The sequence below is a fragment of the Misgurnus anguillicaudatus genome, chromosome 2 (assembly GCF_027580225.2).
Source record: "Misgurnus anguillicaudatus chromosome 2, ASM2758022v2, whole genome shotgun sequence".
Lineage (NCBI taxonomy): Eukaryota > Metazoa > Chordata > Actinopteri > Cypriniformes > Cobitidae > Misgurnus > Misgurnus anguillicaudatus.
The window spans coordinates 11,610,463-11,636,333 of NC_073338.2; the positions used below are offsets into that span (position 1 = coordinate 11,610,463).

The 25,871-nt window shown below is 37.9% G+C and overlaps 2 protein-coding genes across 11 annotated transcripts; one reads left to right on the plus strand and one right to left on the minus strand.

Moving 5' to 3' along the window:
- Positions 1-215: 215 nt before the first annotated feature.
- On the plus strand, positions 216-18,244 carry eef1da (eukaryotic translation elongation factor 1 delta a (guanine nucleotide exchange protein)). Of its 10 annotated transcripts, XM_055201375.2 has the most exons (11): positions 301-373; positions 1,743-1,792; positions 3,641-4,131; positions 8,763-8,883; positions 9,347-9,418; positions 14,183-14,248; positions 14,998-15,085; positions 17,310-17,410; positions 17,488-17,688; positions 17,768-17,962; positions 18,111-18,244. In XM_055201375.2, the coding sequence occupies exons 3-11, from the start codon at positions 3,641-3,643 to the stop codon at positions 18,147-18,149; spliced, it is 1,374 nt and encodes a 457-aa protein (XP_055057350.2). In that variant the 5' UTR covers positions 301-373; positions 1,743-1,792; the 3' UTR covers positions 18,150-18,244. The 10 variants fall into 10 exon arrangements, with proteins under 10 accessions (XP_055057352.1, XP_055057354.1, XP_055057347.2 ...); XM_055201372.2 differs by lacking the exon at positions 1,743-1,792 and having other exon boundaries at positions 293-373; XM_055201378.2 differs by lacking the exon at positions 3,641-4,131 and having other exon boundaries at positions 305-373.
- Positions 18,245-18,263: 19 nt separating this feature from the next.
- On the minus strand, positions 18,264-25,484 carry ftr87 (finTRIM family, member 87). Its single transcript, XM_055201371.2, has 7 exons — positions 24,469-25,484; positions 24,307-24,393; positions 22,105-22,338; positions 21,588-21,747; positions 21,022-21,084; positions 20,880-20,939; positions 18,264-18,999 (listed from the first exon to the last, which is right to left on the minus strand). Exons 1-7 carry the CDS (start codon positions 25,153-25,155, stop codon positions 18,449-18,451), a joined length of 1,842 nt encoding a protein of 613 aa, XP_055057346.2. The 5' UTR covers positions 25,156-25,484; the 3' UTR covers positions 18,264-18,448.
- Positions 25,485-25,871: the final 387 nt, after the last annotated feature.

Sequence of the window (25,871 nt, forward strand, 5' to 3'; positions counted from 1 at the left end):
CTCAGTTCCGTTTGCGCAGAGCTGCATGAAGTCGAACACAGCAGGACGGAATGTTTCAGCGCAACTCAACAGGAATGTACTATATCATCTGGAGGGGATGTAAGTTTAGAAACACCAGTATTTAAATAAACTTTACAGTCTGTTACATGCTACACGAGATTAAATATTTTATAGTACAACACAGAAGCATTTTTAATATAATGAATGTAAAAAAGTTGATTATATCACATATTCTACATGATGACAGTTTACTATACACACCTCTGTAAACTATAAGTTCATGTTGCCCGGCTCTTACGGTCTCTTTCTGAAACAAGATATCCACCGGAAAGTTGCACTCAAAACCGCTTGTCACTTATCAAACTCTTCAAAAGTAAGTAAAACTTCACATTTATCATCACGATTGTGTTAGCTACGTGGCAGTTTATCGTGGCGTTATCGTATAATTAAGCTGTTGTCGTCGCGCCACGTGGCTGAGTGTAAAACTGTCAAGAATTTAATCCGGTATAACGTTAACATTTAAACGACCGCGAACTTGATCCACATTGCGATTTATATTTATGATTATCAAGGTGTAAATAGGGAATTGCTCGCTTTTAACGGTATGTTTTTAAGTTGAGTTTGTAAACTTATTAAAACTCGCATGCAGCAAACAGAATAGAGACTGACAGCACACGCGTATGGTATGAAGTTTATACACAAGTGTTCATAAGCACATGTAACAGATCTGTGTTTGTGTGTGTTTGTCATTTAATCTTAACCTGCTTGTCTTTGGACTAATTACATGACAACCTTCAGAGGTTATTTTTGCTATTATATTCCTTAACAATATTAACTTGGACTTGGGACTGTTAAAGCCCCCATGAAATTAAAATTTAAACTTTGTTCCTTTTAGTATAAATATTTAAATAAGCTACACTTAAGAATAAATATAAACTGGTATGGTCCAAAACACTGACAAAATTATCATACAGAAGATATATGACATCACCCTACACTTCAGATTCTCATCAAATTCCCTGTCCAATCAAATGCTCTTTAGATACCGCCATCTATATTTTCTGAAAGTACTTGTTGACCGTCCCATAAATAAAACGCTATTGGTTATTTAAAAAAAGGGTGAGTGTCTTCTTAATAGTTACGTTGTTTTGGTTAAGCTGACTTCACCACATCAAATAATGTTGCAAATTCCAAGGCACTTCAGTGGGACTTAAACATGTTTTTATTATTTACGTACATTGCCTATTTTTCTTTAATAAGCTACTTAACAAACAATTCCATTGCTGTTTTATATGTCAAGAACATTTTACTGATTTAAACATCTAAATTAAGAGTTAAAGTCTTTTTGTTGTCTTTTTCATGCTATATGCCAATGGATGATCAAACATTGGTGCACCTTTATTCTCTGTAGGTCATATTAAGCTTTAGAATGACTTACTACCTTTCAAAAAAGTTACGTGGTATTACAATATGTTGGTAAAACCATGGTATTTTGTAAGTACTCTACTGTAGCATTTAAATAGGGGATAATTGGTCATTTTAAACTTGAACTTGAATAGTAAGTCATGGACAATGGTTGAGGTTCTGTCTTTGAATTGATTTAAGATAATTTTGTAGTAATCACAAGTAGCTGCTATATTGTAATCAAACTCCTACCATGGCATCAATGTGATTTTGCCACAGTTCTTTTTGTAAGTGTTGGTAGCTGTGTCATTTCTCCTAATTGTCGAATATTATTAAAGGGAAAGTGAAAAGCCCCTGTCATCATTTTTGCCTCTAAATACCTAAACAGGTGAGTGTGAACATGCACCACATGGCCTCCTGAATGGTGTGATCTGTATTTTGTGACATTTTACAAAGATGTCTGGCTTTGTTGTGTGTTTTAGTTGTGGTGAGACTTTACAGCTTCTGTTAGTGTTTATAGTTTTTCTTTTCTCCAAAGCCATGAATTGATTGGCACGTTGATTTGAATGCATAGAATTAATTATTTAATTTATAAATTAATTTTATTGGACCTTTCTGGGTTAATGTTTAACACAGGGGTGGGGAACCCTGGTCCTGGAGGGCCATTGTCCTGCAGAGTTTTTTTCCAACCCTAATTAAACACACCTGAAAAATCTAATTCAAGTCTTTAGGATCACTTGGAAATTAAATTCAGGTGTGTTTGATTAGGGTTGGAACTAAACTCTGCAGGATAGTGGCCCTCCAGGACCCAGGGTTCCCCAGTCCTGGTTTAACAGGTTAATGTTTATGCGTTTGTTTTACATAAACTGATGTTTTTTTGGTTTTTTTGTATGGAATTTATCAAATGGGTAAACAAATTTTTTGGGTCCGTTTTCACCGGCAGATGGCGTCTATTTTTTTCTATTTTTTCCAATGGAAGTGCTGTTTTTTTTTTTTTTTGCATTTTTTTAAAGACCGGCAGCTCGCTGACCACAGAGATTTGAAAAATGTTTAACTTTGGGTGAAACGCTCAGGTCATCAATGCCACATCTCATTCAGCCATCCAATTACAGTGGAAAAGGGACGGGACAAATAATATCACAACCAACCAACCCGGCATCATTCAACAAGTGAAAAACAAAGCAGAAGCATCATAGCAACCAAAGCGCTCCGCTATAAAAGCTGGCAAGCGCCTACAGTCGGCGTCCACCTGACATATTTTTTAGCTGTGTTTAAACGCTTTGGTGTACATGCCACTTAAATCAACAGATCTAACTTCAGTTAATATAAAATCTTTTTGATTAAAACCACAATTTATTTTATTGCAGTGTAGTGTTGTGATACTTTAAGTTTACCATAAAAACAGCCTTTGCTGATAAAATGCTGATAAAATAAATAATTTAACATGTTTAATATAAATTAAGTTTATTATATCACTTTAAAGCATTTTATTGTTAATGATTCGCTAAATGGAGTTCCCCGGATGAATCCATGTAATGCCGCAGCTGTGCTAGACTGTTTCATTCATTGACTTCCATTCGTACGCATGCAAATGCGGCAAACTGGAAACGTAAGCATTTCGTTGTGTTGCAAAGTTAAGGTTTGGTGATCTCTTACCTGCATATTCGTATATGTGAAACGTGTGATCAATAGTTTTCACACACTAATTTTTCACAGCGGGACTATTTCAGTCATGGAGAAACTGAAAAAAAAAGCATAATCACAATCCCATTTTGTACAATAATAACTAAAGCAACAATAATGATACAAGAACGTCATAATCCATGATGGGAGAATAACAAAAAACACAAGTCTGGTTGTTGCCATATTTGCAGGGACTTGTGTAGAAATTTAGCATGCCAAAAATCTAGTGCAGTGCTTCCCAATGGGTCCACAAGGACCACCTCCCAAAAAGTTTTAGATGTTTCCTTATTTAAAACACCTGACTCAACTTATCAGCCTCCTTCAAAAATGGTAAACATGTCTCCCTAACAAGCTGATGAGTTAAATAAGGACCAGGTCTGGGAAGCACTGATCTAGTGTGATGGCTTCTCCTGTTGTGACTGGCCTCCTCTGCATGATGCTTACATGCAATTTGTTCTTCCACATTTATCGTATCTAACCTCAACTTAGACTAATTCCTTAGCATTTACATTTTGTTTCTTTTTCTCATCCTATTCTGTAATTTGGGTTGAAGATGGAAAACCAGAGGTCTCAAGCCAAAGACCAAACCACTCGTGTAAAGGCAGTTAGCAGGCCTGACCTGCCAATTTCAAATGATGAAAAGAGAAAGCACAGTAGCTCGTCCCTGTCTGAACACCAGCGCTCTCAGGAAGTTCACTACCATCATGATCACATCTCCCAGGCTTCCAGAGGAGAGAAGGTTTGGTTCAATCGCAGCGTTTATGAGCAAGCCGATGAGGCTTATCAGACCTTGTTGACTTCGGTGAGCGAGATCCCTCCAGTTTTAACTTCCACAAAAGACAAAGTTCCTCGCACCTTGGTCTTCAGGGCCAAAAGAAATTCTGGCCACCAGTACCAAGAAGAGGTGAATGATGCACATACTCGTTCCTTTACTTCACAACAGCGGCGCTCATCATCCGAACCTCGGAGGGGTCGACATGCCCCCAAAAGTAGCAGAAAGAGAATTTACTCCGAGACCGAACGTGACCCCAAGAGAACAGAAAAGTATGGATAGTTTAGGGGCATGGGACTATTGACAGTTGTTGCACTGTTTTTTGTGTGTTGTATTTGAGGGTTTATGAACTGTTAGGGGTGTAACGATACACCAATCCCACGGTTCGGTTCATATGTTGGTTTTGGCGCCGCGGTTCTTCGGTTCGGTTTTCTTTGCCTAGAGGGCAGGATTTAGCGTATAGCATCAGCAATACTTAAGAAACACTGATTTATTTTTAACCTAATAAAGATTATAATAGGGCTGCAGCTATCGATTCTTTTTGTAATCGATTAATCTAGCACTGAATCGATCGATTAATCGAGTAATCGGATAAAAATTTGGTGTTTTTAAACAACCAAAACAAATAATGCATAACGAAAATGACGTGGCTGTAAAATGTTCAAGCATTTGGCTTTTATTTCTAAAAAAAACAGAGGTATTTGGCTCCAAAAAATAAGCCTATTAATTTCAAAGTTTATAAGTGCCAGTGCCAACAATTAAGCACTTTAATTTATTAATATGCATAACAGGTTTCATGCTGTAATCTAGCACTGACATCAAAGTAAATATCTGGTTTATGTACATTTCTACACCTGCAGCATTTACCATTAGGCTACTAACATGTAATATATCATTTCTGGGGTGAGCCTATTTGCTATGGTAACAACCTGTGTGTGTGCGCGCGCACGTGCACCTGTGTTTCTGTGTGCACGCGTGCTGTGCTTGAGGAAGAGTGACACCCCAGTCAGACGTTCAGTTGCTTCATTGCATTTTGGTACAGCAGAAAAACATACATTCCTTTTCAATAGAACGCTGCATTTGGTTTGCATCACTTGCATTGTGGTGCATTTTAGGTTAAGAATCCGTTCGAAAAAAACGCGTTACGACATCACGTCCCGCTGTATACAGTGAATGCATGCTGAAATTATTGTTGCGTGGCTACATAAAAGTTTAAGCATATGTGATGCACTCACATGAGAGAGAATAACTTCCTTATGCTAAACTCCAATAAGACAGAGATTATTATTATGGAACAAAATATGTCAGATTACAAGTTGCCCATAAATGATTGCACTGTAGAGCCGTTTTTTGGTACACACACCTGTAAAGTGCATGCATGTTTGTGAAGGGGTTCTTTTTTAAGCAATTGAACGTGAATACGTTATATATCTAGTCAAACCGCATAACGACATCGCTACAAATACAGTATGGGATTAAAATCAGCGGAAGCTACGTTACCTTGTTTCATCGACGCTTGGTGAAACAGCAGTGGATGTTTTCGGTTCAGATGCTGAATGTAATGATCCCAAACTTTAAACATTCTCTCTCTGCCGTTTATGGACATATTCGCTCCGCCATCGCGCCAACTAAATTCAAAATGTACCACGCGCTATGATGTGCTTCCTGAACATTGAACAACGGTCCGTGTGAATCAGATCTCGGCGCGTGTAGTGCGCGTCATAGGAATTTAACGAGGCTTCGAGGCAGAATTTTTGCCTCGAGGAATTTTTTGAATCGAGTAAATCGAGTAACTCGATGAATCGTTTCAGCCCTAGATTATAATAACAATAACTTAACTTATTAACTTTGTTGACTAAACAAAACATTAGTCCTTGTCCTTATGCACAATTAATCTAACTTTTAGAATAGGAAGTTATGAACCAAAGAATCATACAACCCGCATACATAATTAAAGGCAAAAGATACCCCCAATTTACATAAGGCATTATATCAAAACATATCAGCAAAATATAGAGGTCTTTTAAATTAGCCATAAGAGATTCCCTATGCTGATCTTATGTCTAATGACCTGGCACTGACCTAGTTGTGTAGACTCATCGGTAGATTATCTGAACGCATGGTGACATAAAACAAGTAACGCATTGAGTAATTGAGTGGTAAAAACTCGGTCGCGCATTTTTTGTCGGGTGCCCTATACTGCATGGTTATTTTTAATACATTAGACAAAACCTCTCCAAGAAGCTTATTTAACTGAAGATGCAGATTGTTGTTTTAGCTACGTTGTTTTGATGCTTTTTCACGTCCATGCACTTTGAGTTACGAATAAAAAGGCTTTGAATTTAATATCGTCCTTTTAGGATAACATTACGTCAAAAGACGATCGTGGGTTAACATCGTGATATGATAATTTTCCCCTCACACATAGAGTATGCAACATAGAGTATGCATGATGTCCAAATGCAGTTTTATTTGTTTCTCTGAAGGTGTTTATGAGAGATGAGAGTAGTATTGGGCGATATGCACCATTGTGAGATCGTCCCATCGTGTATCGGCAATCTCATAGGCTCACAATGGTATTGGGGGGTGGGGCAATAGTTGTTAATTTTTGCTCCCAATTTCCTGCGTGACAGGGAGCGAGAACAACACACTCGCTGGTTTGAACCCCCTGCGTGCCTAACAACCTTTATAGTACAAGGAAATGGCAGAGCCGCGCATATTACAAGCTCATGTGCGAAGAAGAGTCCAAGCCATCCGCATTACAAATTCAGGTGATAGGAGGAGTTCATGCCGCACAAGTTCAGGTCTGAGTAATGCAGGGTTTACACCAAACGCGTTTTGGGCGTCAAAATCGCATCTACCGCGCCTAGTTTGCCGCTTGAACACATTGAATGCATTCGCGCATGTAGAGCGGAGTAGACGCGCGGAAAAAGCAAGCATTTGAAGCGCGTCGGAGGCAAAATCCGCTTCTTGTGGGAGGGGCAACTGCTGTGCGAGTGTCTGTTTGCAAGATGACTGATGTTGATTTGCATTTATCAAGACAGTTACCAGTTTGTATTGGGTAACCTTACTATAGGGGGAAAATAAACGACGTGGGTCGATAAACGTTACGTGACTCAAAAGTGAAGTGTGTATTACAACTTACCAGGTTGCCCAAAGTCCTTACTGACACTCTTCCAAGCGAGGTCCTTTTTATGCCTTTCTCCTATTAGAAATAACAGCTTGTGTCATTTATCTCCGAGTTACTTCTTGAGTGAGTGACTCTGGGCGGGGCTGCCACGACAGCAGCAGGCAGGCTCCTGATTGGTTAACGCGGCGCGAAATTCCGCCAAAGTTCAAATTTTTCAACTCGGGCGTCAGCCGCGAATTCGCGTGAAACGCAAAAGACACAATAGCACCATTCGCGCGTACCACGCACAACGCTCCATACGCACCATAAGAGTTCAAGACGTGCGCATTACAAGTCCAGGTGCGTGCCAGAAGGAATCCGTGCACGTTACAAGCTATCTTACGCAATGTGAAGCCCACAAACCCTCTCATGTGAGGAAAAGCACGCAGTGCGCATGTTAATGTGAAACTATGATGATAACAATAACTATCGTCATGAAAGCCCAGTGTCGGCTATATGTAGTATATAGTATCATCTAACGGCAGTGGCACAACACTAGACGAGAGATCTATACAGACTTTCACTTTCACTTAGCGTGAGCAGCTCGATGCTTAGGATTAGCAGGGGGGCGGGGTTTCGCAAAACGCCATTAGAGCACCGAAGATGGTGTATCGCGGGTTTTCTGTATCTTTACACCCCGTGAGTCTTTGGCATCCTTTTCCCATCCCATTATTAAATGTATTCTCTCATATCAAAGCTTTGACCTGGCTTGTGTCTTGATTGACTGCGGGTTTATCAGTGTGAAACTAATCTGAGGGATTTAGCATTCAAAATCAGTTTTGTTGTCTAAAGCCCATGTCAGCAGAAAAAGCCATAAAAAGGTTTAACCGGGTGGAAGGGGTGTGATAATGGGATTCATTGTCATTGGGTAATACTTTACAATAAGGTTGTATTTGTTAACATTACTTAAAGGAACAGTATGTAAGAAATTTTTATCAATTAATCATAAAATGGCCCTGATATGTCACTAGACATTAAGAAATCATTTTCATTTCAAATACTTATATCACTGACAACAGTGGTCTGGCCACGATATTGTCATTTAAAAATTGGAGTTGCAGCCCTCAACTGATGTTTATGTTGTCATTTTGTGTGTTGGCCACCAGTTGTGTGATTGCAATACCAGTTTTGGCCACTAATCCTACATACTGTTCCTTTAATGCATTAGCTAACAGAATCTAAAAATTAATTCATGTTAATTTTAACATACTAATACATTTTTTAAATGAAAAGTTGTAAGTGTCGTTCTGATTTACATCACTCTTGAATCAGTGGTGTTGTTTACATGCATTTTGTGTAGATTAACTCAGAACAGTGAAATTCGGTAAACCAGAATCCTTTGCCTATTTCATACAGGGCAGTAAATGCGTTCATTTTTTTCTCACTCTTTACTTTTTAACTTTTGCCCATGACTGTAGGTTGTTTGAAAATAAGTGGCTTTGGGAAAAATGCCTGTGTAAAATTTAAATGAATTGATACCAGTAAATGATTGTGATATGTGGAAATACAGAAATGGGATACTTCGCACGTGTTTTTGTCTTTTTTTGCTTGTGTGCGTTTTAATGCTTTTGTGAATGAATGCACACTTTAACACACTTTAAAATTCATTAAAGACTTCTGCATACAGCATTTGAATTTGTGTTCTCTTCTGAGATTTCCAAAGTTTTTTGTTGTATTTGTTTTTCAACACCTTTTGTTCTAACGTTTTTTTTGTCTGTGTGTCATGTTTCTTAGCATCACAATGAGTGGACTGCAGGGACTCGCCCAGGAGAAGATCTGGTTTGACAAGTCCAGATACGACGAGGCCGAACGGCATTTCTACGAGGGTGCGAAATGCACTGCACAGACACCACAGGTACTGCCCCCTAGTGACCTGGATGTCAAATCTCACTTGGCACAATGTTTGAGTGCCAGTATTTTTATATTAGTCTAAATGGGTATTGTAGTTTTTTATTGGATAAGGCCGAGAAAATCCCACTGTGTTCAAAGTTACGAAGGTTGTAGGTTTGGCTCCCAGGGTAGTACAATAAGGTACAATTTTTTCAATGCGCTATAAGTCGCTTTGGATAAAAGCATCTGCCAAAAGCATAAATGTAAATGAATTCCTGTTTACACAGCTGCTGTAGGTCTACCAGTGGTCTGTTTTTCCAGGTGTCTTCAATTACACCTTTCCTCACTCACCCATATGCTATATATTCTGCACTAACACTGTTTGTGTGCACCTGTACGTTTGTTTGTTGGCTTGCTTGCGTTGCTCACTCTCTGCGTCTTGCTGGTTTGTTTGACATGGGCTTCTTTACCCCGCTGTATTCTTCCAGGAGAGAGAAGCTAGTGCCATCCTGCAGGACATTGCTAAAGCCCGACAGAATATCCAGCAGTCCCTATCCGGAGTGAGTACTGCCTCCATAACAGCCAAGATAGTCAAGTCCCATCATAATCTGAACTTTTCATACTGTATCATATTTGGAGCATACCTCACATACAGTAGACACTACTGTAGTAATCTACTAAAGTCATTTAGTTATTGCATACCATTGCGGTATGGACATTTGCGGCTTGTTTGGAGATACCTTGCAGCCCTAACTAGAAGTTATCTCTGATGTTCAGTAATTGTCTCCCTGCATGGCTTCAGTATTTCAAAAAAGTGCTAGTAAAACAGGACTTAGCTTAGTTTTTAGCTGCTGAACAGCTTTATGACCGGAGCTACAGTTCAGGCCTCCCAAAATATCCCTGTACTATTTTAACATGGTGTTTACTAAGCCCCTTTGGTGTCATGACAGAAACAAAACCATCTGCTCTAGTAAACTGCACATGAGCTACTTATATACATTTAAGGTTAAATGTATACAAACATATACATACATCTGATGTATTTATAATCTTTTGGAGTTGTGTCTCTAGAACTAACTGGCATTTCATACTGCAAAAAATATGTATTTTTTCAAAATACAATTTTTCATGTTTTCCAAATATACAAAAAAAATATATATTTGCTGAAATATTAAAAAAATATATTTTTCAACAATTTTTTTGGCCATTTGTTGTATATTTGGAAATATATTTTAAAGCATTTATATTCATAAACATAACCGGTTTAAACATTATACTGCAAAAATATACTTTATAAACTTTTATGTTTTGGCCAGGAAAAATATATTTTTGCTGTATGATTTGTAAAATTAGATTGTAATTGTTGCCCCTGAAATACATTTTGAAATATGTTGATATGTTATTATATATATTAAATAATATAAATATATTTAATTAAGCTTCACTTTCTACAAAATGTGTTTAGCATTTATAAAAAAAAACGAATTTTGGCCATATGGGACAGCAAGTTTTTATATTTTTAGTGGTGGATGGCCTGAATAATGCTTGTTGGTTATTTTAACATGTTTGTCAGGCTAGTGCTTCAAGTCTAAAAAATGAAATAAGATGTGAGAGAATATCACCCTGCCTGTGAAAACCCAGATTAAGTAATTTATTGTGATTTTTGTTTTCGACATAAACTCATTCTGTATAATGTAACAAACATTCTGTAAAAAAAATGTACCTTAATATCTTTAATATTGACTAAGTAAGGTCATGTCAATATGAAACTAATAATTGAAATCCAATTTAAATGCTCTTCATATCACTAGATTATGAGATTTTAGACTGGATTCACAGGCATGGTGACATTTGGATCAGTGTGCATTAAATCATATAGCTCAAGAATCATCTTATACTAGGTTTTGCTGATCCATGATGAACATGGATTGCATTGATCTGTATTTTGCATTAAAACAAGCCAAATCTCTGTCGGAATGGTTTTTATTTTGCATCAAAACATGTAAATGATCTGCGAGTGTTTTGCTTTTGTAGTATGGAAACTACAGAGTAAAATTTTGCATTGCGCTGCTTTTGAATAGGTCTTTACATTTAAAGAGCTACTGAATTTAAAATGTGCTTTTATTCCTTTTGCAATACATCAAACCTGAATAACACTTATGTACTCTGTACGTACACAGTTCTGTCCGCTATGATACTGAAGGGGCTTTATATACAGTAGCATTCTGTTTTTTTATTAGTTATTTGATAAATCCCATTTAATAAAGACATTTGCATAAATATTTAAACACGCATGTATTATTTCTGGCTCTGAGAAAATAAAACGTCTTATTCAGTCGATTCCAAAACAAGGCTGTGAGGGATGGACCTCCAGAGCATGCGCTTTAAACCTGTTGTTTTGTATCAGTTTGCTGGCCATTCAGCCATCAAAACACAGAAAATACATCAGTTTACAAATTTCCACAGGACAAAGAACCTCAGAAATCATGGATTGGTGAGGTGGGAGGGGACGGGTGACCTAATTTTGAGATAAGAGCAGCGCAATGTGTACTTAAAATCTGTTTTGTTTTCGCCTGTTGACTAATCATTCATTTTTTAAATGTTGTAAGCATGTTTAATTTTCTTTTAAAGACTAATATAGTCATTTAATTAAGTACATATCTCCAATTCCTACAGATTACAAAAAAACGCAAGGCATGAATACATTTAAAGGTCACGTTCTTCCTGATACCATTTTTAAACCCTAGTTAGTGTGTAATGTTGCTATAATAGCATAAATAATACCTGTAAATGATAAAGCTCAAAGTTCACTGCAGGGCAATATATTTTCTTCAATAGAATTCCTCTTTAAAAGCCTACAACAAACGTCCGGTTTGGACTACAACCCTCTATTTCCTGCTTTAATGACGTCAGTAAAACAGTTCGTTGACTAAACTCCGCCCACATGAATACGTCAGTCACCAGCTTTGGCTCAAACGGCTCTGCTAAGCTAAGCTGCTATCGAATCACAACACACTTAACAAACTACACAATCAGAACTCGATACTTATTTCTGAAGGAGGGACTTCACATAACAAGGAAGACATCAGCCTGTTTTGAGGACAGTGAAAACAGCGCTATACAGATAAGTAAATTGTGTGAAAAATACCACGTTTTTTTAAACGTGAAACATGAACACATGTTATATTGCCCACTATAAACACAATAAAAGCTCCGACAGAACAGAAGCTTTAAAATATGATAACATAAATAGCTTGTTATTATTCAAGTCAGTATCACACGTTATTAAGTCAATGTTCATGTCTTGAAAAAAACATAACATAACATGTTATGTACATTGATCTATACAAACTGGAGATATATACTTAGTAGTTGTCATAAAATATTGTATTATTGCACTTTTTTGGTGTTTTAAAAAAAGTAAGCATGCACACAAAATGACAAATTAGTGATAAGTGAACGGGCTAATAACAAAACACATTTTATGTACACATTGTGCTATTCTCGTCTCTCATTGGGTCGTGTGTCCCTTCTCGTCTTGACAATCCATGATTTCTGGGGTTCTTTGTGGAAATTCGTAATCGTTTTGATGTCTCTTTTGATGTGAAGCAATAGGTTTGAGGCGCACTCTCTGGACGTCCATCCCTCACAGCCTCGGTTTGGAATCAACATGGCGGCGGACTGAATAAGGCATATGGCAAAGATCTGGTCCTGAAAGTGAAATGTCCTGTGATGGCAGTAGATCTAACTTGTTCCCTTTCTCAATACATATAATCCATTCAGTGTATCTGTGTGTGCGCATTTCGCAATGTATGTGCCATGCTTTGTCAGTCTTGTGTTCGTTTGTCATTGTTTATAGGGTAAGGGTAAGGTCACACCAAACCAACGGTAACAAAGTAGCACAGACTGTGAGGTCCAAACTGGTCTTACCAGTTTCCCACAAATCTCACTCACCACAGACAGATTAGTGATGTATCTGTAATGACTTATGAGACATATGTTTTAAAAATATTCACGTATTTGAATGACATGCAAAAAAATGAGATTCTGTTCTGTGCATTTCTTCTTGACTTGTTTGCTTTGATACTTTGTTTGTTTTTTGCACTGGTAGGCTATGCCGAACAGCCAATCCGAATGATCCACATCCCAGCCAAAAAGGGCAACAGTGACCTAATTTAGCTGAACACAGATATAAACTCAGTTACCGTGGGTTCACACCAGCCGGGTTTGAGGCATCAAATTCGCATCTACCGCGTCTAGTTTGCCGCTTGAACATTTTGAGTTTACTCGCTTCGTTCACATGTGAAATTCTAGTCATCGAGACATTCACATGGAAATTCGTGTCATTGGAGGGGCTTCTGTGACTCCGCTCGCTTCCTGTAATCGCATCACTACTAGAGCAAGCTCCTGATTGGTTAATGTGGCGCGTTTTTCTGCCAAAGTTCAAAATGTTCAACTCGTGCATTTAAAAACGCTCAATTCGCACCATTTTTAGGCGTTTAATAATGCCTAAAAATGGTGCGAATTGAGCTAACATTAATATCACTCGTGCTTGACACCTCTACCGCGGCTGGTGTGAACGCAGTATTAGACGATGCTCAAAACCTGCATGATGGCTGACCGTCGGCTTGGTGTGTACCTAGCTTGAGTCGCAGGTTGCTCAGGGATGCCATTGTTTGTCTGTGGTTTTTGCTCTTGTGGCTTTGACTCAGACTTTGTCAAGTAAACCTCATGATTACATCTGCTTGCACTTTCTACTTTTTTTATGGTAATCTGAAAATTTTGTTTATGTATAAATGAAACGTCTGTCATCATCTGTATTATTTTTCTGTTGATAAGGGGCTAACTTGACCTCCTAAGACCCGAGCTTTGATTTGGCTTGCATTTCAGTTTTTTTTCAGCTATTTGGGGTTGGGAAGAACCAATAAATATAATAACCAAATTGTTTTTTTTTTTTTTTACATGAAGCAGTGTATTTGTCCACGTTTGTGTACAACAGGTTCCAGTTACACAGAATTAAGTATTATGGTGCAAACAAACAAACAAAAAAATGTGATGTCCACGTATGTAACCTTAGGAGGTTAAAGTTATTTTCTATACGATCAAAATTGGACCGTGATTAATATTGAGAAACTTTTAACTTTTATTTCTTTCATTTTAAGGTGAATTATTATTTTTTAATTGAATCCTCAACTAAATGCTTTAAGCCCAAACGATCAAAATCAGCATAGGAGGAATCTTTCATCTCTTCCTGTTATAGTGTAGTGCTCTCTCTCATTTCTTGCTTGTTTTCTGATTTTGCTGGTGTAATGTGAATCTCTCAGGTCAAGACTGCACTGCAGGCTAATAAAGGGCACGCTCGCTCTCAAAAACCCCGTGAGAGGAAAACTGTAAGTGCTGTGCAGAGATGACCTGCACATTGGTGTGAAGCATTATGGATCCACACACACACAGTTGCCCTTTCTGTCACTGTTTGATATCAAATTTCACAGCAGTCTGGTCTCTGTGTGTGTGCGTTTGGTGTTTTTATGAACGGGCTTGCATGTTAAGCCTGCATACATTAATGCATGACTTCGTGTGTGCGTTTCGAGTTTAACTTTTACAACTGCATGTAACATAATGAAAATTTAATTATAATTGATAGTTCATATACCATCTGAATCAGTGTGTCTAAAGCATAGTTCACCCCAAAATAAAAATGTTGACTTTATTTACTCACCCTTAAGTAGTTGCAAACTTGTATACATTTTTGTTTTGCTGAACATAAATTAAGACATTTTGAGCAAAGACATTTTTACAGGCTTGAGAGTGAATAAATGATGACAGAATATACATTTTTGGGTGAACTATTCCTTTAACTTTGGGCTTCTGTGGGCCGTTGTGGAAATTATGCTTATTTTTACAAAAAAAATTAAAAACCTAACTTTAAAACCATCTAAAAAGTTTTTGACAGTCTGATGGTTTCGAACACAATATCATTGTGAATAATTTTCTTTGTTGATGTTTTTTAGGTTTAATTAACCTTTTTGTTTGGCATGTCTGTAGTCGCAGTGCTGCATGAGTGTGTCGACTGTCCGTGTTTTGAGTTGTTTTTGCTCTTCATTTGTTAACAATCCAATTATCTTCATGTATGTTTCAGAGTCAGAATGCCAGTAAATCTGAGGATCAGAGTGAACTCATCTCACGCGTCAAGAATCTGGAACTGGACAACAAGAATTTGCACAAAGGTTTGAAAATGTCAACTATTTTGAGATTTGGACAAGAAAATTGCAGGTTAAATGCCGCAAATGTACAATGATGGCTCAGATATCCATTGTTATAGCATTTCTACTAATGTCTGTGGTAGTTAATGGTATGCCACAAATGCTGTTTAGACAATTGTAGTAAAAATTAGCCAGAATATTTTTCTTTTAGTCCTCCCCAAAATGAAAATTGGCCCATGTTTTACTCGCCCTCATGCCATCCTACTGTTTCTGTACAGTATATGGCTTTCTTCGTTCAGCCAAACACATTCAGAGTTATATACTGCCTTTCTGCTTTATAATGTCATTTTTAAAGTTCTAAAAAGTGCATATAAAAATGAATCCATATGGTTATTAAATGGCCTCTTATGTTATACGTTGGGTTAGAGGTAGAGGTCTTCTCAGGTCCAAAGAATTGTACCTGACCCGAAATGACCCGACTTTTTATACAAACCTGACATGCATAAATCATTTAAAAAAGAAAGACACGACCTGAGACAAACCCAACACAATTCTGTTAAAGAAAATATATCGCCTGGCAGTAAACTTTGAGCTTTATCATTTTACAGGTATTATTTATGCTATTATAGCAACATTACACACTAACTAGGGTTTAAAAAATGGAATTAAAAAGAACGTGTCCTTTTAATACTGTAATCTGGGGCCAGTTGTTCAAAAGTAATCCATTTGGATTTCGGCTATCGAATTGGATCAAAATTTTAAAATGGGTTGTTCAAAAAAAAAAGGATTCTAAATTTGAATTGGATCACAAAATCCAATCTAGGTTTTGATCTGGATCAAATCGTCACTTTGTGTTGATTAAAACTTTTAGTAAGATTGGGATTTGTTTTATCCCAAAAAGTAGGATTATTCTGATCCCATCAGAAGGGTGGATTTCAGGAACAAAAATGTAATAAACTTCCAATAAAATGTTACTAAAACTTATAAACCTACTGTTAGTCTACAATACAACATTTCTATTATGTAATATTTATAAATCTGTCATTTGTCTGTTGAAATTTTGTTCAGTTCATGATAAAGTATTCAAAGTATAACGTTGGGTGACCATTTAAACCTTCCAGTCAATTAAGAAAGTCAATATAAATGCCTCATACAGCAGACAATAGCAAACCAAAATATTTTAATTTGAAGAAAACTAATCCTTAACTAGTAAATTAATCATTTGGCACTGTACAGTATATTCATTAAAATCACAATCATCAGAAACCAAACAGTCTAAAGTTTTAACAACCGGCATTTCTACAAATGTAAGCTACTGGATATTTAGCCTCTTTATGACTTAAAATTCATGTTTCAATGTGTTTGTGTATCTAGCTTTGTTTTCTGAGGGCCAGAAGAACAGACTGATTGTTAAATTGAAATAAAAAGTAAGGGAAAGTTGTGGTGTTTTATTGTCCCTTCAAGTAAAAACACTTAGGGCGCACTCACATTATCCAAACCAAACCATGCCCCAGCGCGATTGTCACCCCCCCCCTTCTACCCCAGGTGCACGCACTCACACTGTACTTTTGAATCGATCCGATTTTTATTCAGAGTCGTTTGGTGCGCGATTAAAGACAGCCCTCTCACATGTCATCATATTGCTTAGTTGATCTGTCACGTGTGCAGCTCGGACATTCACGTAACCCCGCTGCTCGCGTCCAAAGGTTTTTACGGAGGCAGATGAAGGTGAGTGGTCGCGCAACTGACCTCTTCACCTTTTGAATCACGCTCAGTGAACTGCGCTCCGGCCCACCTCTGCAACCCGGCCGCGGCGCGATTAACCAATCCATTCCCGGTCGCGGAACAGAGCGATCACACTAGTCAAACAAACCAGGCTTTGGGGGTCAAACGCGCCCGAGCGCGGTTTAGTTTGGATAGTGTGAGTGCGCCCTTAGTGACCCCATACCAACCAAACTACCTGCTGTAGTCAACATCCAATTTTGCTTTGAAAAACTAGGACCAAAGTCAGATGGTTTACCTGATCTTGGATGGCAAAACATGGGATTTTCAAATATGGATCATTTTGATCCAGATTAAACTTTTTGAACAACTTTAACCAGGTTTATAGGGGATCTCATGTGGTTACACCTTTTAAATCAGTCCCTTGTGTTGGCATCTTCCTAGATGGATGTTAATGCTAAGTGTAAAGTAAGAGATTGATGAATCAGTGATGCATGTAAAAATAATAATGCTGTTTTCTTTTCAGTGGTGGATGATCTGAGAGCCACATTGTCCAAGTTGGAGTCCAGAATGGCTGTGCTGGAGAAGAGCCAAGGTCCAGCTTCAAAGGCCGCTCCCGTTGCCAAGGTACATCTCATCTTCAATATGCTTTAAGATAACAATGCTGCCTTATATACATAATAACTTGAGTTTTATTTGCCAAGTCTGCTCCCGTCCAGAAGCCCAAGGTTGAGGAACAGAATGGTGGTGCTGATGATGATGACGACATTGACCTGTTTGGCAGCGATGAGGAAGACGAGGAGGCAGAACGCATCAAAGCAGAGAGAGTAAAGGAGTACGCGCAGAGGAAATCAAAGAAACCCGCCCTCATCGCCAAATCCTCCATCTTGCTGGACGTCAAACCTGTATGATTCAACACACTGATTTGTTCATGTCATTAATTTCTTTTTTGTCCAGCTAGTCACGTTATCTTTTATGTATTAGTGGGATGATGAGACGGATATGAAGAAGCTGGAGGAATGCGTGCGCTCCATACAGATGGATGGGCTCCTGTGGGGAGCATCTAAGCTGGTTCCTGTCGGCTACGGCATCAAAAAGCTTCAGATTGGATGTGTGGTTGAAGATGATAAAGTGGGAACAGACATTCTGGAAGAGGAGATCACAAAGTTTGAGGACTTTGTAAGTGTAAAATGTGTTTGGGGAATCACATGACCTAGCACATAAAAAATGAAAAATTTTATAAATTGGGTTTTGTGAGATGTTTCTCCTCCATGGTTTGTTTGGATTTTTTCTTTTACTAAACAAAATGCATATCTTATCTTATTAGGTCCAGAGTGTTGACATTGCTGCCTTCAACAAGATTTGAGCCTGTTACCTCCAAAAACCACCTCACATTTGGTTACCTCTGCTTTTATATTACACGGTTACCAATAAACTGTTCAAACACTTGAACCAAACCATCATTGTAAACTGTCTGTCTTTCTTTATTTGATCTTTATGTGCCAGTTTTCAAAATTTCACACGTGTCCATACCCAATATTTTATTTAAAGGGTTAATTTATCCAAAACATACATCTGTCATATATTCCAAAGCTGTTACACTTTTCTTTGTGGAACATCCCTGTAGATAAGATGTAGTAAATGATAACATAAAAAAAACCATTTCTAAGCAGCAAAGCTAAAAGTTCGACAAAGTTTTAAAGTGGAACCCAATCCAACCCAGAATCCAGGGTAGAGCGGTTGTGTAAAGGAGGTCAGCTCTCGGTGCAGTAATGTCATGGAGTCGTCTTCAAGAGAAACGCTATAGAAAGCCAAAATTCCAGCCGCGTGATCGAGAAACACCCCGACCCTGTCCGGCGCAGGGGTGTGTATTTCTACACTCGACTTGCTGTGATGAAACAAACACAGGGAATCCGTGAACTCTAAACTCCAGGATTTGGAATTACGTCCCAGTTTTCGGTCGGTACTCCCTCCGGTTCTGGGAATCCCTTTGTAGGAAATTCCAATGGAAACGCCTCCATTGCCTCCCCACTCCACCTCCCAGTAAGAGCGCCCGGCAAGACCCTCCACACATAAGACCTGAGCCCAGCTGCCGAACCTGTCGGGGTGATCCGGGTACGACTGAGACTCGTGTTCTGTGGCGACGACTTTGTTTTCTGCAGAAAGTCGGAGGAAGGAGTTTGCGGTGTTTGGGTCTAACGTCAAATCACAGGAATCTGGCGATTTAAAAGAGAAGATACTGTAGCTTTTAAGAGGAATTTACATGATGCTACAATAATTGCCATAAAATCTTAAGGATTAGGGATGTACCTAAGTGTCTGTGCTACTACTGATGTGAATGGTGTCCCAAATCATTGTATTGCTTTTTAAAGGGCTATGTGGTATTCATTTTCCAAACAATTTGGGTGAATTTGGCCTTATAGTCTCTACACATGCCAGCCCAAGTCTCTGAAATTATAGGAATAGGTGTCATTTACACTGGGGACATGTCCCCACCACTTTTTGAAGTGGCTGATTTTATCCCCACCATTTTTTGAAAGCGTTTGGTTAAAATGTTCTGAAAAATCAAGCGAACCAAGAAATGTTAAAAGTTTATTTGCACAAAATAAAACTTGCAATGCCGTTTAGATACAGGAAGAAACAATGTACATTACTAAAAAAAGTTACAAAATAAGCTTACTGATTCTTAAATGACCCAAAAACATGCATGCACCGATCAGTAACTTAGACAAGAAGAAACTGTGTCAAGAATTTATTTAAGTTATACATTCTCTGTAAATGTATTGTTGGCTATTGCTAAAAATATACTTGTGCGACTTTTTTGTGATCCAAGGTCACCTTTGTTGCGTTGTATGCTTATGGTGTGTTTTCTTTTACATATTTAATGAATTTCTTTGAGGGTTTTATCCTGAGTATTTTCGTGTTGTTCGCTGCACTGCAAAAACTGACTTTTTTACTTAGTATTTTTGTGTTGTTTTCAGTAAAAATGTGTTTTCTTGATGAGCAAAATGACCTAGGAAATTAAGTCTAATTTTTAGACAAAAAATATAAACTTTAAGTAAATTAGTGCTTAAAACAAGCAAAATAATCTGCCAATGGAATAAGAAAATTTTTCTTGAAAAGTTTACTTTTTTTATAACCACTTAATTCAATTTTTCTTATTCCATTGGCAGATTATTTTGCTTGTTTTAAGCACAAATTCGCTTACATTTTATATTTTTTTGTCTGATTATTTTCCTAGGTCATTTTGCTTATCAAGAAAATACATCTTCATGTACCTAGGATGGCCTCTTCTTCTTTCAGCCAAACACAATTGGGAGTTTTTCAAGTTTTTTGCCTTATAATGGCATTGGATAGTGCACCATTTTTTTTAAAGCTCCAAAAGTGCATTCATCCAAAACTAATTTATTTGGTTATTTTTTTAATTAAAATATACTCTGACTGTTTCATGCTGTATACACCTTGGATGTTTTGTATACCGGCTTAAGGGTGAGTAAAATCAAAAGTTAATTTTGGTGTGACCTATCCCTTTTAAGTCCGTAAGAAACTACATGACAAACGCCCAAACACCCTGCTAGGCATCACAACACCCTACAGTTGTGGAACGGATTAATAGAGTTCACTTAAACCTGGATATGACAACCATTATTATGGTTTGACTGCATCAATAACTATGCGGGAAACACCTTGGTTACCGTAAATACCATACACTGGGAAAAAAATTTATTCTATTTACTCAATATTTTTAAGTGAGTGGTCGCAAAAAATTTATTTAAGCTACATTTAAACAAAAGTTTTGTTTTTCTAATTTAAATGTAGCTTAAATAAATTGATTGCGACCACTTACCTTAAAAGAATTGAGTAAATTGAATGAATAATTTTTTTTCAGTGTAGTTTTCTTGATACCATATTGTTACGTGAACCACAGACACTTTAAAAATGATATCAAATCAACAAATATTTTTAAGTTACTTTAACTTGTTAAATTGTTAACTTATGTTAACTTATCACAGGTCAAAACTTGAATTGACTTACTTGCATAACCAAGTTGTTTTAACTTCATTCTGCATTTTTTACGGTTTAGAAAGTTGCTTACATTGTAAGAAGTCTCTTCTGGTCTTGAGCTCTTCTCTGGTCTGTTGTGAATTTCTATGTGCTGTAAAAGGTCAAAGAATTTAAATGAGATCAAATGTGTGTCATATAAACACATGGAAAGACGGGTGAGTTGGTTTGGGTACCTGTTTCAGTGTTGACTGATAAACTCTGTGAATTTTCAGATGACTGGCTTTGTTCTTCATCGACTGTAAACATAAGAGTATGAAGTAAGAGTTTCTCTTCAGGTCAAATCACAGCCGTTTGTCTATCAACACTGCGGATGTTCAGCTCATTCAAAGCAGGTGGTTGCCTTTATTTGCATATTTTCTATCTTTATCCTGTTGTTTGTTATTACAGTACATATAAATAGACACATAATATTAAAATGTGATTTTGTGTTGTTTAATTTGAAAATACAAAATCACATTTTTTATTTGTGTTTTTATATTTACTTAAACTGATTTTATACATACATTTCATCTTTAGAAATATTTCAGACTTTAATTTTGGCATAAAACTACCTAAAGCAAAACACGTTTTACTTACATTATTTAAATCGGTTTAAATGTATTTCAGTTTTGCACTGATGCATTGCGATTCATGCCAATAAAAGTAAAATCAATATAGACAATTTTTATGTTAAACCTAAACTATGCAGGACACTGGCCCTTAAGGACCGAGTTGTGGAGGAACAGAAGAGCACACTCACCAACATCTGAGATCCTTGCAATCTCTCTCTCGCACACATCGTTCACTTTTTCTTGTAATTCGGTGAGAGCTTTTCTCAATATCAGCAATGAAAAGTATGGATGGACATCGATGCTGGGCCGACCCCCGACTTCAGGAGGAGCACAGAGGCTCTTATAGTGCTACACAGATGAATCGGGTGAGATATTAGTAAGCAAATCCCCACCCTCACTCTTTATATCTCTTGACCTACATTCCCCTATACAGCCTAAACAGAATGAAGGTGACTTATGTTTCTCTCATGTGACTCATAGATGTTTTCTCATAGCGTATCATAGCTTCCAGCACAAACAGACTGACTCATATATCGCCTGTCTGTCTGTCTGTGAAATCCAGGCTCTAATGCGGAGATTTCGAGTCATTTTTTTAAGATATGAAGGTTCAATGTTCTTAACATTTTGTGTAACAGTAAATCACAAAAATGGTTTTCACATGCAGGGCCATATATTATAAAACAATGTGAAATTGTGAATCTTCACCTGTAGGAAATGCAGATGATCTTCTGTGTTTGAGAGCATCTCTAGCTCGGCTTCTCCTCTCCTGTGTTCGGTGATCTGTTGATTCAGTCGTTCCAGAAGTTTCTCTGTCTGGCCCAGCGCTGTTCTCTCCTCACCTCGGATCATCTCTTTCGCCTCCGAGTGCTTTCTTTCAATGGAGCGTAGCAGTCGAGTGAAGATCTTCTCGCTGTCGTCTTCAACCGCCTGTGAGGAGCGCTGGGTCCATGTAGGCAAGTAGAGTAGACATTTTTAATGTCAGTAACTGTACTATTTTTATGCCTGACATCTCCCTTTGTGTTTTACAGAAGAAAAAAATCAAGCAGGTTTGTCGCGACAGCCAGGTTTGAGTGAACTGATTTCTTTCCTTACCTTTTTTCTGAGCACTAACAGACATATCTTGTTACTGTCACTTTAAGAACTCTCAGATTTGATAAGTAGAGATGCATGAGGACCAATAAGGTTTGAAGTTATAGACATGCCGCCATATTTGAATTTAGAGCTCAGATCTGTTTGTTTATGTACATGTCGTATTGTTTGGTTTCATTTAGAAAGTCTCATATGAACCCACTGGAATCATTTGGATTACTTTAATAATGGATGCACATGTTTTTGACACATATTTAATGTTGGGTACACACCAAAAGATAATCGGGCTGATTTTGGGCCGATTTCACCCCTTCCGACAATCCTAGCAATGTCCCGATTATCTTGATGCTTGTACAGATAATTTTATCAGATTTTCCCTTGGTGTGAGGTGTGTTAAGAGTGGACAAACGCGCGCACGCTCTTGAGATTATCACGTGAAACGAAACAATATCCAACCAGAAACCAAGATGATGGAAGACGGAAGCAGTCATGGGGCAGCACAAAGTAAAATTGATGCAAAGTTAACTTCGCTGTCTCCATGACTTCACCCAAGCCCTTTTTCCCCTTGAATTCTCTGTGAAAATCTACGGAGCCCCTTAGGGGACATGGAGGAAAAATTAAATAGTTTAGTTTCGCGTGCGCACGTGAAACTATCGCGTTTAGTTTAGTTTCACGTGCGCACTAGTTTCATGTGCGCAATCAATCGCGTTCAGTTTAGTTTCACGTGCGCAATCAATCGCATTCAGTTTAGTTTCACGTGCGCAATCAATCGCGTTCAGTTTAGTTTCACATGCTTTCAGTTTAGTTTCACGTGCGCAATCACGTTTAGTTTAGTTTCACATGCGCAATCGCGTTTAGTTTAGTTTCACGTCAGCAATAGCGTTTAGTTTAGTTTCACATCCGCAATCGCGTTTAGTTTCACGTTCGCAATCAATCGCGTTCAGTTTAGTTTCACATGCGCAATCAATCGCGTTCAGTTTAGTTTCACATGCGCAATCAATCGCGTTCAGTTTAGTTTCACGTGCACAATCAATCGTGTTCAGTTTCGTATCACGTGCGCAATCGCGTTCAGTTTAGTTTCACATGCGTTCAGTTTAGTTTCACGTGCGCAATCGCGTCTAGTTTAGTTTCACATGCGTTCAGTTTAGTTTCACGTGTGCAATCAATCGCGTTCAGTTAAGTTTCACGTGCGCAATCAATCGCGTTCAGTTTCGTTTCACGTGCACAATCGCGTTCAGTTTAGTTTCACATGCGTTCAGTTAAGTTTCACGTGCGCAATCACGTTTAGTTTAGTTTCACATGCGCAATCGCGTTTAGTTTAGTTTAGTTTAGTTTCACGTCCGCAATCGCGTTTAGTTTTTATGTGCGCGCGCAATCACATTTAGTTTCACGTGCGCAATCAATCGCATTCAGTTTAGTTTCACGTGCGCAATCAATCGCGTTCAGTTTAGTTTCACATGCTTTCAGTTTAGTTTCACGTGCGCAATCGCGTTTAGTTTCACGCGAAAACAATTCTGCACATGAAGGTTTCGCGTGGACAAGAAACTAAACTTTTTTTGTCCAATGTCACCTTAGGGGCTCTGTAAAATCATTCCAAACACTATCATTGAATTTTTTCCTGTATATCGTCTGCCATGCTTATTCTGAAGTCTCACGAGATTTCCTGTGTTCACAGTCGAGAGACTATTTGAAAATCTAAAAGTCTTTGACACATCATGGCTCACCACACACTATAGGAGCAAAACAGTTAAATCTAGGATTTTTTATCCTCATGTTTGTGGTCAATCACATTTTGAAAATCTTATAAGATTTGCTTACCTTGATGTATTTTACAATGTCTCTGAGCTCCTTTTCTCGATCTTTACACCTCTGCTTTGACTTCTTCCACGCGTCCTCGAGCTGTTTCTGTTTTAAAATCAAATGACACTTGTTTTGCCATTTTGTTTTTATGAATGCCAGATCTGTATTAGCTTTAATTACCTGTTTTTCAGCTCTTTCCTCCATCAATGAAACTATGCTGTGCCCCTTATGCCCATCTTTTCCGCACGAACTACAAATGCACTGATGGTCGGTGCGACAGTAAACCTCCTTTAGTTTATTGTGACGTGAACAAATTCTTTTGAGCGGTGGTTTCGTAACTTCAACAAGCTGATGGTTCCTTCCGCGGTTTCTTTCGTTGTGAAGTTTCAGGTGAATTTCGCAGTATGACGTCTGACATTTCACGCAAAACGTAACGGCTCTGTGTTTCTTTCCAGTGCAAACGTCGCACTCGACATCAGCTGCCTTCGCCTGACTCTGAGGAACATCCTGAAAATTTGTTCTCCTCAGTTTCTCAACGATATCAGCCAGCATGGTGTTTTTGGACAGTGGAGGTTTGGGACTAAAGGTCCGTCTGCACTGAGGACAGCTGTACTCTTCTTTCAATTCACATTTCTTCCAGTAACCCTTAATACACTCCATACAATAGCTATGTCCGCACGGTATGGTCACCGGGTCCCATAGTACTTCCAGACACACCGAACAACTGAACTGCTCCTTGTCCACAGAGATATTTGTGCCTGCCATTTTCCCCACAACTGTGGTTGGAGTGAAATGAAAGTCAGATACGTAGCCACCTGAACTGGACGGAGACAATAGACTGTTTGTGTATAAACTGGGCGTGGGCATAATGCAGGTAGACACTCATCAGGTTTCAATGCAAAACAGCCCAAAGCAGGCAATCACACATGAGAAATACAAGGTGAGTAACCTTTCTTAATATGCGACAGACAAACAATATACTTATTATATGGTTTATAATAATTCATAAGCATGTACGGTACTAACTTAAATTTGGAGATGGCTACTCATTCTTCAAATGAATGTAGAAGGTCACCTAGAATTATTATGTAAGGCAGCTGAATGCAAATGAGATATGAACGGCAAGTAGGCAAATCCACACCCCATCTCTCTTATTAACACTCGTATTATTGGTCTAAATTTTTAAATACATTTTTCAGTTGGTATCACTTTGGTAACACAACTTGGATTTTCTTACTTTAGATGAAAATATTAACTAGAGCTGGGCATAGATTAATCTAGATTAATCTCATACAAAATAAAAGTTTGTGCTGTTTGTAATTATTATGTATACAGTTGAAAGAAAAAGTATGTGAACCCTTTGGGCTTACTAGGATTTCTTCATAAATTGGTCATAAAATATGTTCTGATCTTCATCTAAGTCACAACAATAGAGAAACACAGTCTGCTTAAACGAATACCGCACAAACATTATACGTTTTCATGTTTTTATTGAACACAACATGTAAACATTCATAGTGTAGGGTGGAAAAAGTATGTGAACCTTTGGGTTTAATAACTGGTTGACCCTCCTTTGGCAGCAA